Source organism: Camelus bactrianus, chromosome 1, assembly GCF_048773025.1.
Source record: "Camelus bactrianus isolate YW-2024 breed Bactrian camel chromosome 1, ASM4877302v1, whole genome shotgun sequence".
In the NCBI taxonomy this organism is placed as follows: Eukaryota; Metazoa; Chordata; class Mammalia; order Artiodactyla; family Camelidae; genus Camelus; species Camelus bactrianus.
In genome coordinates, this window is record NC_133539.1 from 10,830,547 (window position 1) to 10,844,859 (window position 14,313).

At 37.5% G+C, this 14,313-nt stretch overlaps 1 protein-coding gene across 8 annotated transcripts in view; it reads left to right on the top strand.

Moving 5' to 3' along the window:
- SYNJ1 (synaptojanin 1) overlaps positions 1-13,663 on the top strand; it is an 81,442-nt gene extending 67,779 nt beyond the window's left edge. Inside the window, exons 26-31 of one of the 8 annotated variants that reach the window (XM_010956580.3) lie at positions 573-620; positions 1,863-1,901; positions 2,036-2,106; positions 3,779-3,887; positions 4,164-4,381; positions 10,648-13,663. In XM_010956580.3, the coding sequence (XP_010954882.2) occupies positions 573-620; positions 1,863-1,901; positions 2,036-2,106; positions 3,779-3,887; positions 4,164-4,381; positions 10,648-11,448 (1,286 nt within the window). In that variant the 3' untranslated portion in view covers positions 11,449-13,663. Of the gene's footprint in view, positions 1-572; positions 621-1,862; positions 1,902-2,035; positions 2,107-3,778; positions 3,888-4,163; positions 4,386-8,057; positions 8,082-10,647 lie in introns of those variants that run through there. The other 7 variants (XM_045517830.2, XM_074360564.1, XM_045517826.2 and 4 more) reach the window with 7 other exon arrangements.
- The last annotated feature ends 650 nt before the right edge of the window (positions 13,664-14,313 follow it).

Genomic DNA, 14,313 nt, shown 5'->3' on the forward strand with positions numbered 1-14,313 from the left:
GCTCCTCTTCACAGTTCTTTTGTAGGCAGTGTTTGCAGCATATTTTTTTAACCCTGTAAACCAATAACTGTTTGAAGGTAGTAAGCTCAGAGAAAGTAATTATAGAACTTTTAGAGTTTTTTAAAATAATACATCAAAAACTAACTTCTAAGAGACTAAAATAGTCTCATAGAAATTTAAAATGAAATTGGAACTTTAAGATTTTTTTCCCTTTTTGACTGTCAAATATTGGAGCTTTTATTAATGATTTAACTGTGAATATAAAGAATGATATGATCATGAAGCGAAGTCTTTCATTACACAGATTTTTAAATTCCCCACTGCTAGTAATTTCAGATATAAAAAGAAAACTAGCATCCCCTTTCTACTCATAACTGAGGAAAGGGCCCAACTCAGGTTTGGGCCAGGCATCTAAAGTCACTTTGGTTTGTACTGATAATCTTTGAAGAAATTTAAAGTGGTGAACTTTCTTTGCAAAAGTAAGTTTAACTCAGAAATTGTTTTGTGTACCTGCTTTTCATTCTGTGCTGTGGGCTCTGAACATATACAGCTTCTTGTTTTTCTCTAAAAAGGTATTGGAGCCCCTCCCAGTCCTGGGGTAGCTAGGCGAGAGATGGAAGGTAACAAGACTTTTGCATCATGGAAACGGATCTCTCATTTGGTTCCTAAATGTCAGCCCCTCCAGTGTTTAAAGGCATAATAAGTCTTTTCTTAGTCCAGCTGTAAACTCCTCTTCCCACTCCTTATGTAGTCCTTGTTACCTTGTATTTTTTCTCTTTTCATTCTATGTTGTGTGTAGTTTCTAATGGATGTCCACTTAATTTCCCTGCAGTTCTTATTATGCTGTTTTGCACTCTGTTTTTTATATATTTCATATATAATCAGGATGTGAAATTACTGTACAATTTTTTTTTAAGAAGAATGCCTTCAAAATTTGAGGGGGAATAAGTCAGATTTTAGAAATGTACTGTACTTGACCGATTAAACCTTATTAATTCAGGTCCAAGAATATAGTGTTTTTTGGATGATTTCAGGTAACATAAATGTTTCTATATAAATGATGTTGAATTAAGTTCGCTTAAAAGATTGTTAAGACTAGAGGCCGTTAAGATTATAGTTACTAAAAGACTGATATATTTCATATAACAATTACACTTGAATTTCCTTTCAAAAAGAAGAAACCTTAGATGCTGCCCTTAATAGTGTCCCCTACTCCTTTTGGCCCCAAAGTAGTTTAATCTCATTTCATCCTTTTATTACCTTTCTACTGAGACTGAACCATATTTTAACATTGTCTTGCATAAGGCAGATAGTTAATAGCAAGATGTGCCTGTCTTCTGCCTTAATCCTGGGATTTTTCTGTAGAAATCCAGAAGATCTCATCGTAAGATTACTTTATCCATAATGACATCTTCAGCTTGAGGCACCTTCAGGTGCCTCTTACGTGACTCGGAAAATGCATTTTTGTCTGTTTGCTCCGGAGTAATTTGTCCGCCAAGTTCTGGGAATTAGTAGTACCACATCTTGTGACCATTCCCACAGGCTGACCATATGTGTCCTAGGTTCACAGGAGACAGCTCTACTGGGAAAGTCACCTTAAAAGTGACCTTATGGATGAGGTATCAGACTGAGTGCTAACCCGTCTGCCAGAAATATCACCATAAGTGTTGTAATTTTTCTCTGTTTGGGGATATACCCTTCAGGGCTGATAATACCCTTCATCATTATCCAAAACAAAGTACTTTTGTTCTCATCTCATACCCCCATTTCTGCTGATAATGAAACAGAACAGCCCACTAATGTTATGTAATATTGCTTTATTGTCTACTTATGACTAATTTTTTTCCCTTCCTGCTTCAAAGCACCCAAAAGCCCTGGAACGACACGGAAAGAAAATATAGGTAAAAACACTTGAATTTAGCTACTTAACCTTAAAACTGGATCATGACTAGACACTTGGGATAGAAGTACATGGTTTCTTATTTCTTTCTTTCTCGCAAAAACTTAAATACATGGTGTGATCTCTTTGTTCTAGGACGCAACCAGCCTTCACCTCAGGCAGGATTCACAGGCCCAGGACCTGCTGGATACAGTGCAACCAGACCGGTAGGCAGCACCCCTGCCTGGGAGCCGAGAGGTCCAGGTTTTAGGTCCCAATTTGCTACTAATCAAATATGTTATCTTGGAGAAGTCAGGGGGCCCATCAAGGCCCCAGTTTCCTCAACTTAAAATGAGGGAATCGCACTTGATGATCTCCAAGGCATCTTTCAAATAACAGTATTTTAACATCCTCTGCATAAATAACTTAACATACTTCATTGTTTGAATAAAAGTGATGCAGTTAAGTAATTACTGTCATTAAATAAATATCTTAGAATCTCTAAGTATATGAGGAAGTACTGTATTGGGGCAACTTTTTATGATATTGTCTGAGTAATTAATGAGGTAAAATCATTCTTCAATAAGAAGAATTTTAAAATTAGATTTCAGAAAAGCCATTTATGGTAGTCGGTCAAATCAAGCTGGTTCTAAAGGAATTACAAGCAGGAGAGCAGACGGTGTTACAGAGCTTTTCCCTATGCCGTGAATCTCTGGTTTTCTGGGTGTTTACCAGTGTTCTCTCATACATAGAATTATTCTGTTATTTACCCAATTGAAAATTTTCTCTGGGATAGAGAAGTAATTTAAAGAAAAAGAAAAAAGAAAAGAAAGAAAATGGAAACCAGTGCTCAGTGACCTGGACTGGTCTGGTGGGGACTGGGGCAGGCGGGAGGCCTCTAGCTGAAGGGGGGTCTGGGAACTATGACTCTAACCAGAAATTAGGAAACTTCTGCTTCTAATTTCTAAGAAATTCTCATAAAATTTCTAAGTTAGAAACATTTTGTTTTTTTGTCTTGCAGTTTTCTATATAACATCCAACCTAAATGTCCTTTACTGTATATAATACTATACTGCAAAGTGTCTGTGGAATATACCTAAAAATAACCATTACCCAGTCTTCCTTTTTTTCAAGAAAGGGAAAATTGCTGTTCACTGACTCCACTACTTTCCACAAAGTACCTTCTTTATTCTGTTTAATGCTCTTAAGAGTAGGGAAGGAAAGTCAGGATTTTGTGAGTCCCTTTGTAACTTTTGCTTAAAATAAGAAGTATCGGGCTTCTTAAAGCCTTCAGCAAACGTATGAAAGTAGAAAGTTTTTTTCGCCAGCATGTCTTTCAGTTTATTTACTTCAGCATATTGACTTAATCATTAAAGAGCTTTCACCTCCATGTTTAAAGAAATAACTCTCAGGGTGGTTTTTTGTAAGCCTCCGGGTTGCAAAGCGTATATCCCTGACCGTCTCCTGTGACCTTTGATACCATCCCGTCTCCCACGCACGCAGCGCCACACAGGGTGAAGAGCAAGGGCCCTGCTGCTGGTCGGACCTGAGTTTGGATCCTGGCTTTATTTTCTAGCTCTCTGGCTCTGGGAAAGTTGTATACACTTCTGCATCTTCATTTAAAATAGAGATGATAAAATAATACCTACCTCTGAGGGCTATTTGGAAGATGAAATGGAAATGCCTATACAGTGTGTAATTAACACAGCGCCTGGTACATAGTAAACAGTGGAAAATAAAAAGGAAGATTTTAAAACTTATCACTGTATGGCTGTCAATAGCAATTAAAATGACAAGAGGCTGAGGAAATAAAACAAGATGCAAAAGCAGGTATTTTCACCGAATCATAACTGTTGAAAATGAGTAAATGTCTCAACTGTTAACGTTTCCCATTTTTAGACTATTCCGCCCCGCGCTGGAGTGATCAGCGCCCCGCAGAGCCATGCTCGGGCGTCTGCGGGGAGACTGACCCCCGAAAGCCAAAGCAAACCAGCAGAAGTACTGAGAGGTAGACACTGTATCAGAAACGGCAGTTTCCTTCTATATTCTTTCCTTTCACTTCTTTTCCTTTTCCTTTCTGCAGTCTCTCACTTTACACAACTTGCTCGAATAAGAATACCCTTCTTTCTTTCTTTATGCCGCAAGAAATGAGGCTGCTCGGGGCCAGAAAGGGGGACGGGGGTGGGGTGGGGGCAGGGATGATACCATAATCCCCTAACATTTCACTAAAGGAAGGATAAAACATGGTTTTCTAGAAAACACCCAACCTCTGAAATGTTTTCAGGGCCAGCTCTTCTTCCTGAACCACTGAAGCCCCAGGCTGCCCTTCCTGCGCAGCCCTCTCTGCCCACACCTGTTCAGAAGATGCAGGAGCCTCTGGTCCCAGTGGCCGCACCTATGCCTCAGGCCGCCCCGCAGCCAAACTTGGAAACCCCACCACAGCCACCACCTCGGAGCAGGTCTTCCCACAGCTTGCCTTCAGAGCCCTCATCACAACCGCAGGTAAGTCCTCCCAGCAAACAAAAGAGCATCGTGATACCTCTGTGAGGGAGAAGGGTGTTTGTTTTGTTGTTTTGTTTTTTCAATTTTTATTTTTTTATTGAGATATATTTGATGCCTTTGGTATAGTTTTTGAGCATAGTTATTTTAATTATTAGCTTAAGAAACAAATATGAGATTCAGTTTTTTTTTTTAAATATTTGTCTTTTGGTAGTTAATAGCATCTTGAGATGTGACTTCAACAAGTGAATGTCATTTGACATGTCAGACTAGTCACACAACAGATGCATGGTTTGGCTGTTTGAGGGTTTGGGGTTTATGTTTGTTTGAACCTGTTGCTTTGATCAGGGGTTCTCAGAGAGGAACCCTAAATTGAGGCTCTTTAGGGAATTTTCAAGTGCCTCCGAGGCTGTTTTATCTTGTTAATGTTTAACGTGTTTGTGACTTTTTGGTTTTTTTAATGCATAATTTACTTCGGATAGTTAATGGAATAGGATGGACAATAATAATTTATTTTCTTATTGTTTGTGGCCAAAAATTCGTTTTCCCTTTCACTTCCTGGAATGAGAGGCATAGATCAATCCTTGACCATTGGCAATGTCGTTCATTTCCAGTAAATGGAGGAGAACTCTTTTATTCCACCTAAGGCAGCAGTTAGCTCTTGTCTGTGGTGCAGCTGGCGCTGGGTTCCTCCGGTCTCTCTAACACTTTCAGACACTGCTGGGTCAGTTCAGATGTTTGGGGCGTGCGGCAGTAGGCTTATTCACCAAAGTAAAAACCATCAAAATAGTAAGTTATCTCATCATTATCACACAGAAAACAGTGCCATTGCCTTAGTGGGTAGAAGTCTTAGGGTCACAGGGACTTTGTTATGCCAGGGTGATCTCACACTGGAAAGACTTCTGGTGTGTGTGTACAAAGTTATTTTAACACAGGAATAATCATGCAAGTTATTTTATTTGGATGCTATTTTACTTTGTTTGTATTATATACATTTCAGTAAAATTGTTAAAATTTATCTTTAGTATAAGTGCATTTTTGTTGTCCAGCCTTACATTTTATTTCATCCTAAAGTTTTAACTTGAAAATGCCACCAAGGCTAAAGAAATATGTGACATTGTAATCTGCTTTTAAACTTTGGAAAGATCTGAAATACAGAAATGTTATACATTGGGAATGTCCCTTAAGCACATTAATAAATAATAGTTTGCATTTATTTTTATAGATATCTGAGCATGTCCAGTTAGTTGGCAGAAGTTAACAGTTTCTTATGCTTCTCCATAGTGAAACCTAGACATTAAAATAAATATGAATCTTAAAACGAATATTGTTAGCAATTAGCACTTACTCATTAGACTCATTAGCTGGTCACATTTGTAAAATCTGAGGATTATATAATCAAGAAAGACAAAATGTTCTCTTTGCTAATTAATACAAAAAAGTGTTCTTTGTATTTTAATTCAGAAAATTGAGCATGCTGAAGATATATAATACTTGTAGAAATCTTTCAGGCAATGAATTTTCTCTGCCAACCCACTTTCAGTGCATCATGAATTTTCTTCTAGTTTTCTTCTAAGATGCACTATAGTGTTTTCTCTTTAATATAATTGGAGGGCAAAAAACTTTCAAAGTAGCCACCTTAGAGCTTTGTACTACTGTTTTAGGACAGAAAGTGATCATTCCTATTCCTGGTAAAAGTGAATGCCAATTCGTAAAACTCTATAAATGTTTTAAGTATTGTAGGTAAATACAGTACTCTGAAAAACTTCAGAAAGAATAAACTGTCAAGTAAGATTGCAATTTTCAATAGAAAGTCATCTTATGACATAAAAATACTGCAGGATGAATATTCCAATAACTGCAGTGTGTCGTTTTCTTAGGTCATTTCCCTTGTTTTGGTCTCTGATTTTCACTGGAATGGGTGATTTGGTGACACACAGCAAGTACATGCTTTGTGTGTGGCTTAGTGGATTGTATTCTCAAATCCTGTATTCTATTCATCAAAGCTATGAAAGATTTTTTTTAAACATTTCTTTTGCCTCAGTCATTGATGTCAAATTCCTGTGAACATTATATACAGACACACTCTTCTTTCTCATGGGTTGGGGGTGGGGGTCTTGTTCATGTTGGACTGTCTTTGTGAACAATCACAAAGTGGTTAGTTTCCTCCTAGGAGCTACGGCACTGAGGGGCAAGACGGAAGGGGAAGAATTTTACCTTTTGTATCCTTCAAATTTTGAACCATAGAATAATGCCTATTCAAAAAATTATAAACATTAAAAAATTTTAAAACCTTCTCTAGTGTCTATAACTTAAAGAATAAGATATCAAAATATGACATTTGATATTTTGGTAATAATATGAAGTAGTCTTAGAATTGAACACTTAGTAATTTTTACAAGTCTTTATTAATTCTGCCAAAAATCTGCAAGGTATTTAAAACATAAAAACACACATGACCCTGCTTTACTTTTTATTACTATTGAAATGTTCTTTGACTCTATAATTCTACATAGAAAAGATCCTTTTAATTCAAATGATTATGTAACATGTTATATATCCATAACTTAAATTCAGGAGTCTCATGTTTTGTAGGCAGGAAACAAATAATACATAATGTATTTCAGAATGGTGTCTCTCTAAATTATCAAAGTGAGTTTTGGTATTTTAAAATAAGGTAAGCTTTAAATATTGGGGAGGATTTGCTCAAACTGTTTCTTGAGAATACTGCAGTTTTTAAAAGTACTGCTGTGTTATAGAAAGGTTGTGATTTCACTTTTAAACAACAAAAAGAGAATCTAGTTTCTTAACTTGTACTTTTCAACCAATAAATTATGAAGTGAATTAATGATAGTATCATCCTTCAGAAAATTTGAGTAATACAGAACAAGCATGAATCCTGACCATTTGTTAAAATAAATATCAATTTTCACTTTTTTTGCACAGTGATGCCATTTTGTACATTTTCTCTAATGGCTATCTTAAGGCTATGTCCTACTCTTGGGCTGCCATAACAAGCCATAAACTGGGTGACTCAGACAGCAGACATTTGTTTTCTCATAGTTCCGGAGGCTGGGAAGTCTGAGATCAGGATGCCAGCATGGTGGAGTTCTGGTGAGATCTCTTTTCCTGGCTCGCAGACAGCTGCCTTCTCACTGTGACCTCACATGGCCTTTCCTTGGTGCTTGCAGGGGGAGAAAAAGACAGCCAGCCCTCTGGTGTGCCTCCTCCTAAAGGTGCTAATGCCCTGCAGAGGGCCCCACCGTCATGACCTCATCCAGCCCCAGTTACCTCCCAAAGGCCCCACCTCCAAATCCCATCACACTGGGTGTTAGGGCTTCAGCATATGGATTTGGGGGAGGACACAAACATTTTATCCATAACAGGCTGCTTAAGAGCTCCAAAAACCTATTTGATTTTGAACCAATTAGTAATCAACCTCAGAGAAAGTCAAAATTGAAGCCCTAATTCAACAATACATTTTTCTCATTCAAAATGACAAATGAAATCGGAATTGTCTCCTGAATTTATGCTGTGACCTGCAGATATCACTGCTCTTGGATTCCTTGTATGATGTAGAACTGAAAGTATTTTGAAGACCGAATAATTAGGGTTGCTGGTTGGTCTCAGATTGTCCTCCTAACTCTCTCCTTTGATGTCTGTGTTCCCTTTCTCAAAGCAGGAGCAGCCATCAGGGTAACAGGTATCGGATTATTTCTCAATCTTATATGTGCTTTTCATCTGTCTTATCAGCACATTAGATGTATGAATCTTTTGCTTCATACATCTAAATTTTCACCCATTTTTAAAACCACCTGTCCACATTAATAAATTCTATTATCATACCATAAAACTTTCCTTCTTTTTAGTATTTTGAATTTTTAGGAACCATTTTATTTGTTCTTGCTAATGCTTTACCATTTTTTGCTTTGTTTTTTTACAAAAATTAACAAAACTAAAAAGGGTACTTCTAGAAGATAAGCTTTAGGAATATGAATGTCTATTTGGCAAAACCAAATTGGTTCTTGGTTTTAACAATGGCATAGTTTTACATAAATACAAAATTCAGGTTTTGTTTCACTTGGGAAATTTTTTTCAATAATTTTAGTATCAAGATTCTTTTTGGTAAGGAAAAACTGATGATTTACAAAGATGAAAGTTAACATTATAGCAGGTTTATTTAAGGGGCCTTCCAACACCCTTCTCTGTAAAAACATCATTGTCATTAATATTAATGTTGAGTCATCACAAATCCTGCTTAGATATGTATAAATGAATTCTAATGTAATGAATGGTGGTGTGGCTCTCACTGTAATTTCAAGTATAGTTGGGCAAAATCATCTGCTATCAAATTACCTTCATTTGGAAAGAAAAAGTTTTAATATATGAAAATAAACATTTAAATGTATAGCATTTATTTGGCAAGGGCCTGCTATTCTAAGCTGTGCAAAGCAGAAACTTCTTACCTATCATGTCTATGCTGTGGACTCTTCTGTCATGGGAGAATTGGGTCACAGACCCAATCAAGTATTTCTGTTTTGTTATATGAACCATAAATAATCCAGACATTAGTGATAGTGTAGATGTTAATTGTAATTTTATGTCTATAATAAATTTGTCTCTCAAGTACTTTAATACACTTAGAATACAGTTGACAATCTGTGACATGTTTGCTCTTTAACTTTGTACAAATTTATTGTCACATTGTTTGAAGAAAAACATACTTTTTGACTCAATTATAAAGTATGTTCTAGATCAGTCAAAGAAAACAGATACTTGAGGGCAATTCACTTATGAAGTTATCCTCACCGTTTCCTTTCATAGACGAACAGCCTTCCCTGTTCTTAAGCACCAGATTATTGTTTTATAAGATGCAATTACGTGTTATTGGGACTGCTGCTCTTTTTTTCCAACAGTTTTATGAATGTTTAGTTATTTCCTTTAACAGCTATCTGAATTCATTGTGTGTGGGGGGGTAGGTATAGCTCGGTGGTTAGAGCACATGCTTAGCATGCACAAGGTCCAGGGTTCAATCCCCAGTACTCCCATTAAAAATAAAAAAAAAAAATAACCTAATTCCCCCCCCAAAAAAAAGGAAAAAAAAAGAAAATCATTTTACATAATGTTCCATTTTGTTACATTGCAAGCCTTAAGCTAAAAGTTCCTGTCCTTTTTAACCCAAAGGTTTGTTTTCTTACCTTTAATTTGGCATAAATATCCAAGTCATCCACCTAATTTTAATAATTATATAGTTTGTTTTTTTTTTTAATGAAGTGAAGTTCCTGATGAGCTGAATATCTTATAAGGCCAGAATCATGTTTCACTTCCCATAAGAAAAGCTGGCTTTGCTCAGCCCACAGCCATACTCCACTCCAGCCGGCTTCTTTGTGAAACAGGCGCAGAGGGCAGATTTCTGATGACTGTGAAGTAATTCAGAACCCTCCTCCTACCAACAGCAGTTCACAGCCAGCTCTGTCACGTAGAGAGGACTGTGCACCCTCTGGGCACAGCTTCAGCTTCATCTTGGCTTCAGAATTAATATACCAAATAGAAAATGGGATCTCCCCCCAACCCAGTTTTAAACAATCATTGCCTTTGGTTATTAATAAACATATCTGTTTTGGAACATTTTAGATGAAGAAGGTCAGTTAAGGAATATTGTGCCATTATTCACAGAGTTTATTCTGCAAAGAACTTAAGAGGCAAAAATGCTTTGCAAATTTCTTTTTCAAGCTGAAAAGGAAAAGATGCATTGTCTTCAGCTTATGAATATACATACACTAATAAAATTAATTTTCATCCACAAAGTTATATTTCCATAGTAACATTAACTTTAAATGAAATTATATTTAAAATAACAATGAAACCACATCATCATCGGGGATGGGTGTTGGAAGTTTATTTATAGAGATTTAGAATATGGTTTCTTAAGTTCGTGCTAAAATCTGATAAAGGGCATGAATAGAGCTCATCTGCTAATTCTGTACAATTCTCCACTTTACCATATCAATACTTGCATGGACAAAATAAGCTCTTTCTAATAAAAGGATTTATTTAGTAAGGAGTTTTTAAAAAATAAGATTTTAGCTGTTTTCTCTTAGTTAAACCACTAGAGTAACAGACTGTACAAAGCTGCCTTTTTTTTCCCCTAGATTTGTATACTTGCCCCCTAAAATGAAGAATAATTAAGACAGGAAGCATAGTGGGTAGTAAAAGTAAATGTATTACTTTTTGTTTGTTTTGATTATTCAGTGCTTCCTGTCTTCCAGGTAAAAACAAATGGCGTCTTGGCCATCAGACTGGAATCACCACTAAAGAATGACCTTTTTGAAGATCTGTCATTGAATCTGCTTACTGTATCAAAGGCTCAGTTATCTGTTCAAACCCCAGACCCAAAGGGGTTGATTTCGTTGCCTTCTGCAACCCTAAGTAACACGAATCCTTTGAGTTCTGTAAGCTGCATGCCGACAATGCCTCCAATCCCAACCCGGAGCAAATCCCAGGAAAACATGCGCTGTTCTCCAAACCCATTCGTCACAAGCTCCAGCAGCACAAATCCTTTCACCGACAGGACTGCCGCTCCCAGAAACCCATTTAGAGCCGAAGCTCAAGAATCAGAGGCAACTCCATGGTTCTCCAAAGAAGAGCCTGTTGCTCCCAGTCCTTTCCCTTCTCTGAAGCCGCTCGGTCATGACAGCAGCAAGCCTTCATCTTTGCTGGATGGCTTTAAGGACAGTTTTGATCCTCAGGGCCCACCTACAATAAAAATCAGCAACCCCAAAGGCTGGGTAACCTTCGAGGAAGAAGAGGACTTTGGGGTGACAGGGAAGCCGAGGTCCACTTGTTGTCCAGACTTACTGGGCAGTCAGCTGGATTTGTCTTCCGGCTCCAAGGCGACCTTCGATGATGACTGGAACCAAGGTACCAGTGTCTCTTTCTGTGTGTTGCCGGCAAGAAGACCACCTCCACCTCCTGTCCCTCTCCTCGCACCTGGCACCACCCCTCCAGGAGGTCCTCTCACCACCTTGGCATCTAAGGCATCACCCACACTAGACTTTACAGAAAGATGATGTTCTGCGGTAGAAAGCAGCTGTTTTTTAGTTTCGGCAGGGTAGAGCCAAAAGAGTCGGGCATTAGTTTTTCATTATGTGCAATAAGTAATTGTTAAGTGCACTGATGGTTGTCATGAAATACCACTATTTAATGTGTACAGAGTTGGAATATGTGTATATTGGGAATAAGGAAAAATCTTTCTCGTTATTAACTGGAATTTTGGTGTGTTTCTGTTGGGATAAATAAGAGAGAGTAGAAGCCATAAAAAGTGCTCAAAGCTACTTTAGAAAATGGTCTTTATTCAGAAATTCTTTGTCAGTCCCCTTTAAAGAATCTCCAAAAGCCCAACCAAATTCTAGCTGACAGTACTGCCAGCCCGTCGGACTTGCTGACAATTGGTATTTACAAGTATTTTACCAAAGAGCTGTCAAAGTCATACTGAAACAATTTAGAAAGACATTGCTTTAAAAAAAAAAGTGTGTATACACACACACACACACACACACACTAATATATACACATATATTTGTAAAACTCATTTAAATTCTAAAACATGTCAGACCAAATTTTTACCTGAAAGCTCTAACAGAGTTCTTTTTTCAGTATTTCAATATCAAAAGGATGGGTGAAAATGAAATTTGGACATTTCATTAATTTTCTTTCCAAAACGAGAATCATCTCACAACAGAACCAGAATCTGCTACCATTCCACACCCGCCCCTGTGCCACACATCACACACTCTCATTACTTTCCACTCCAGCACCTCCGCCTGCTGTTCTGTGGGAGGAGGCTCTGCAGCCGGGAACAGCATACTGTGGTCACTGTCGTGTGGACAGACACTCTACAGCCTTTTCAAAAATGCACGCTGGCCTTAGATGTCAGGAAGGCACCTGCCACCAAGTTCAGTGAGAACTGTTAGAGCTAAACGTACGCTGCCCGCGTCCCTCCCACACTTCTGTCCGCTGCTCCCGCTCTGGAAGTCGGTGAGCAGGGCACCCGTCCCCCGGGCAGGTGTGCTGAACCGGGGTGTGCTGCGTGTGTGCTCTCTCCCTTCACGAGGCTACACGACCCATCTGTGATGCCGCTTTACGTTTTTAGAGGCTCCACCTCAAATCAGCTGTGGATTTTGTCTCCTGCACTGCCAATAAGCAACTGATCCTGCTTTGATTAATTTTATGAAGAAGTACACGGAGTTTGTACAGAATGTAGTATTTTGATATCATTAAGTAATCCCAATCAGAAATCTCCTTGAGCAATAGTTTGTTGTCAGTTTAAGTTAAAATCACCTCTACCCGTTAAGACTTACATTAACGTTCCTTTTATACAAAGAGTTGTATATGTCCACCTAAATCCCATTGTCTACATTTCACCTTCAAAGATGTGCATTGGGGCAACATCAGAAAATAGAGTTCATGGCTAAGGATAGGTAAAATGTAAAAGCACAGCAAACTGCATTGCACTTAACACGTAAAGCAAATCTGTTAGGAAAAAGCACTTTTCTAAATGCTCCAATGTTATCAGAATACTATATTTATAAAACTAATCCTCTCTCTATTAACAGCCAGTATTTGCTGTTAGAAATAACTCTTGTGAGTTTTATATTGTGCTTTTTTTGGAGGTCTTGATCATTTCAGCAGTAGTGTATTTTAAACAGCAGTATTACTATAAGCAGTGTGCTTCAAAATGTGAATTAACTTGTTGAAACTGTGGCTTTAACATCTATGTGATTAGTATATATGGTATTTGCTCTTTATTAGCAAAATTATTCATTATGAACTTCACTAGTGCAGACTGCAGTTCTGTGAGCAATGGTTCCTATTGAATATAAACTACTGTCTAAAGTATACATATCATACCGCAGCTCAGCCTTTATCAGGAAATTCTATTTGGCAAGTTGCTGAAAAAGTGCTCAGTTACGAAAGTTAAAGGTATGCTGCAAATAACTAGCCATCATTCTGTGTATCCTTAAAATATTTATGAGCTCTGTTAAAAGCAGAGCAGAAATTAGACACTAAGGATCTCTTTGTGAATTCTTTGTTCTCTATAGTAGATTGCTGTTTATATGTAAGAATTTTATTGCTTATGTGGCATACAATATTTATAACTATGTACTTTATAGAAGTACAGTATTACAGTCAGTGGTATATAAACATTATGTGTATATATATATATATATATCCTGTGAAATGTGCTCTCATATGAAATAAATATACCTGTCTTTACCATATTGACTACTTTGCTCAGAAGAGAAGAATTTTTCTCGGCCATTTTCCTTTAACAAGTTTAGTGACATTTGAGGACTAACTCTTATTGTCAAATCAGGTATTTTACATTCAAGATCTTATTTTCATCCCTTTCACTTCTCTATATAATACTTCGGCTAAAAGTAAGAAGAAAGCTATTCTGCGATACTGATCATCATTTAGAAGCCATGCACTTAGTCTGTAAGAGGCCCCCATTCAAAATCCTGTTGGCTTGAAAATAACACATGAAGCATGAATGACGACTTTCTAACCCACCGCAAAAGAAACACCTGGGGGCCGGAGGGGAAACAGGCACACGAACAGCCAGACACAAGAAGAGACCACCTTAAAAGACCCAAAGTAAGAGGTCCAGTTTGGTAGTTCCATCAGCATTGCCTTTTTTCAGATTGCTTTCAAGACAAAAACCTTGATTCTCAAATAGTTCAATTGTATTCATTAACCTCTGATGAAGAAGTTACAGATACAGAATAATAGGCTTTGTAAAAACTTTTCAAAGATAATTGTAGATTTGTACATGGTTGTTTAAGAAATAATACAGAGAGATCCCATGTACCTGTTACTTGGTTTCCTTCAGTGGTAACGACTTGCAAAACTAGCACAGTTCCACACCCAGACAC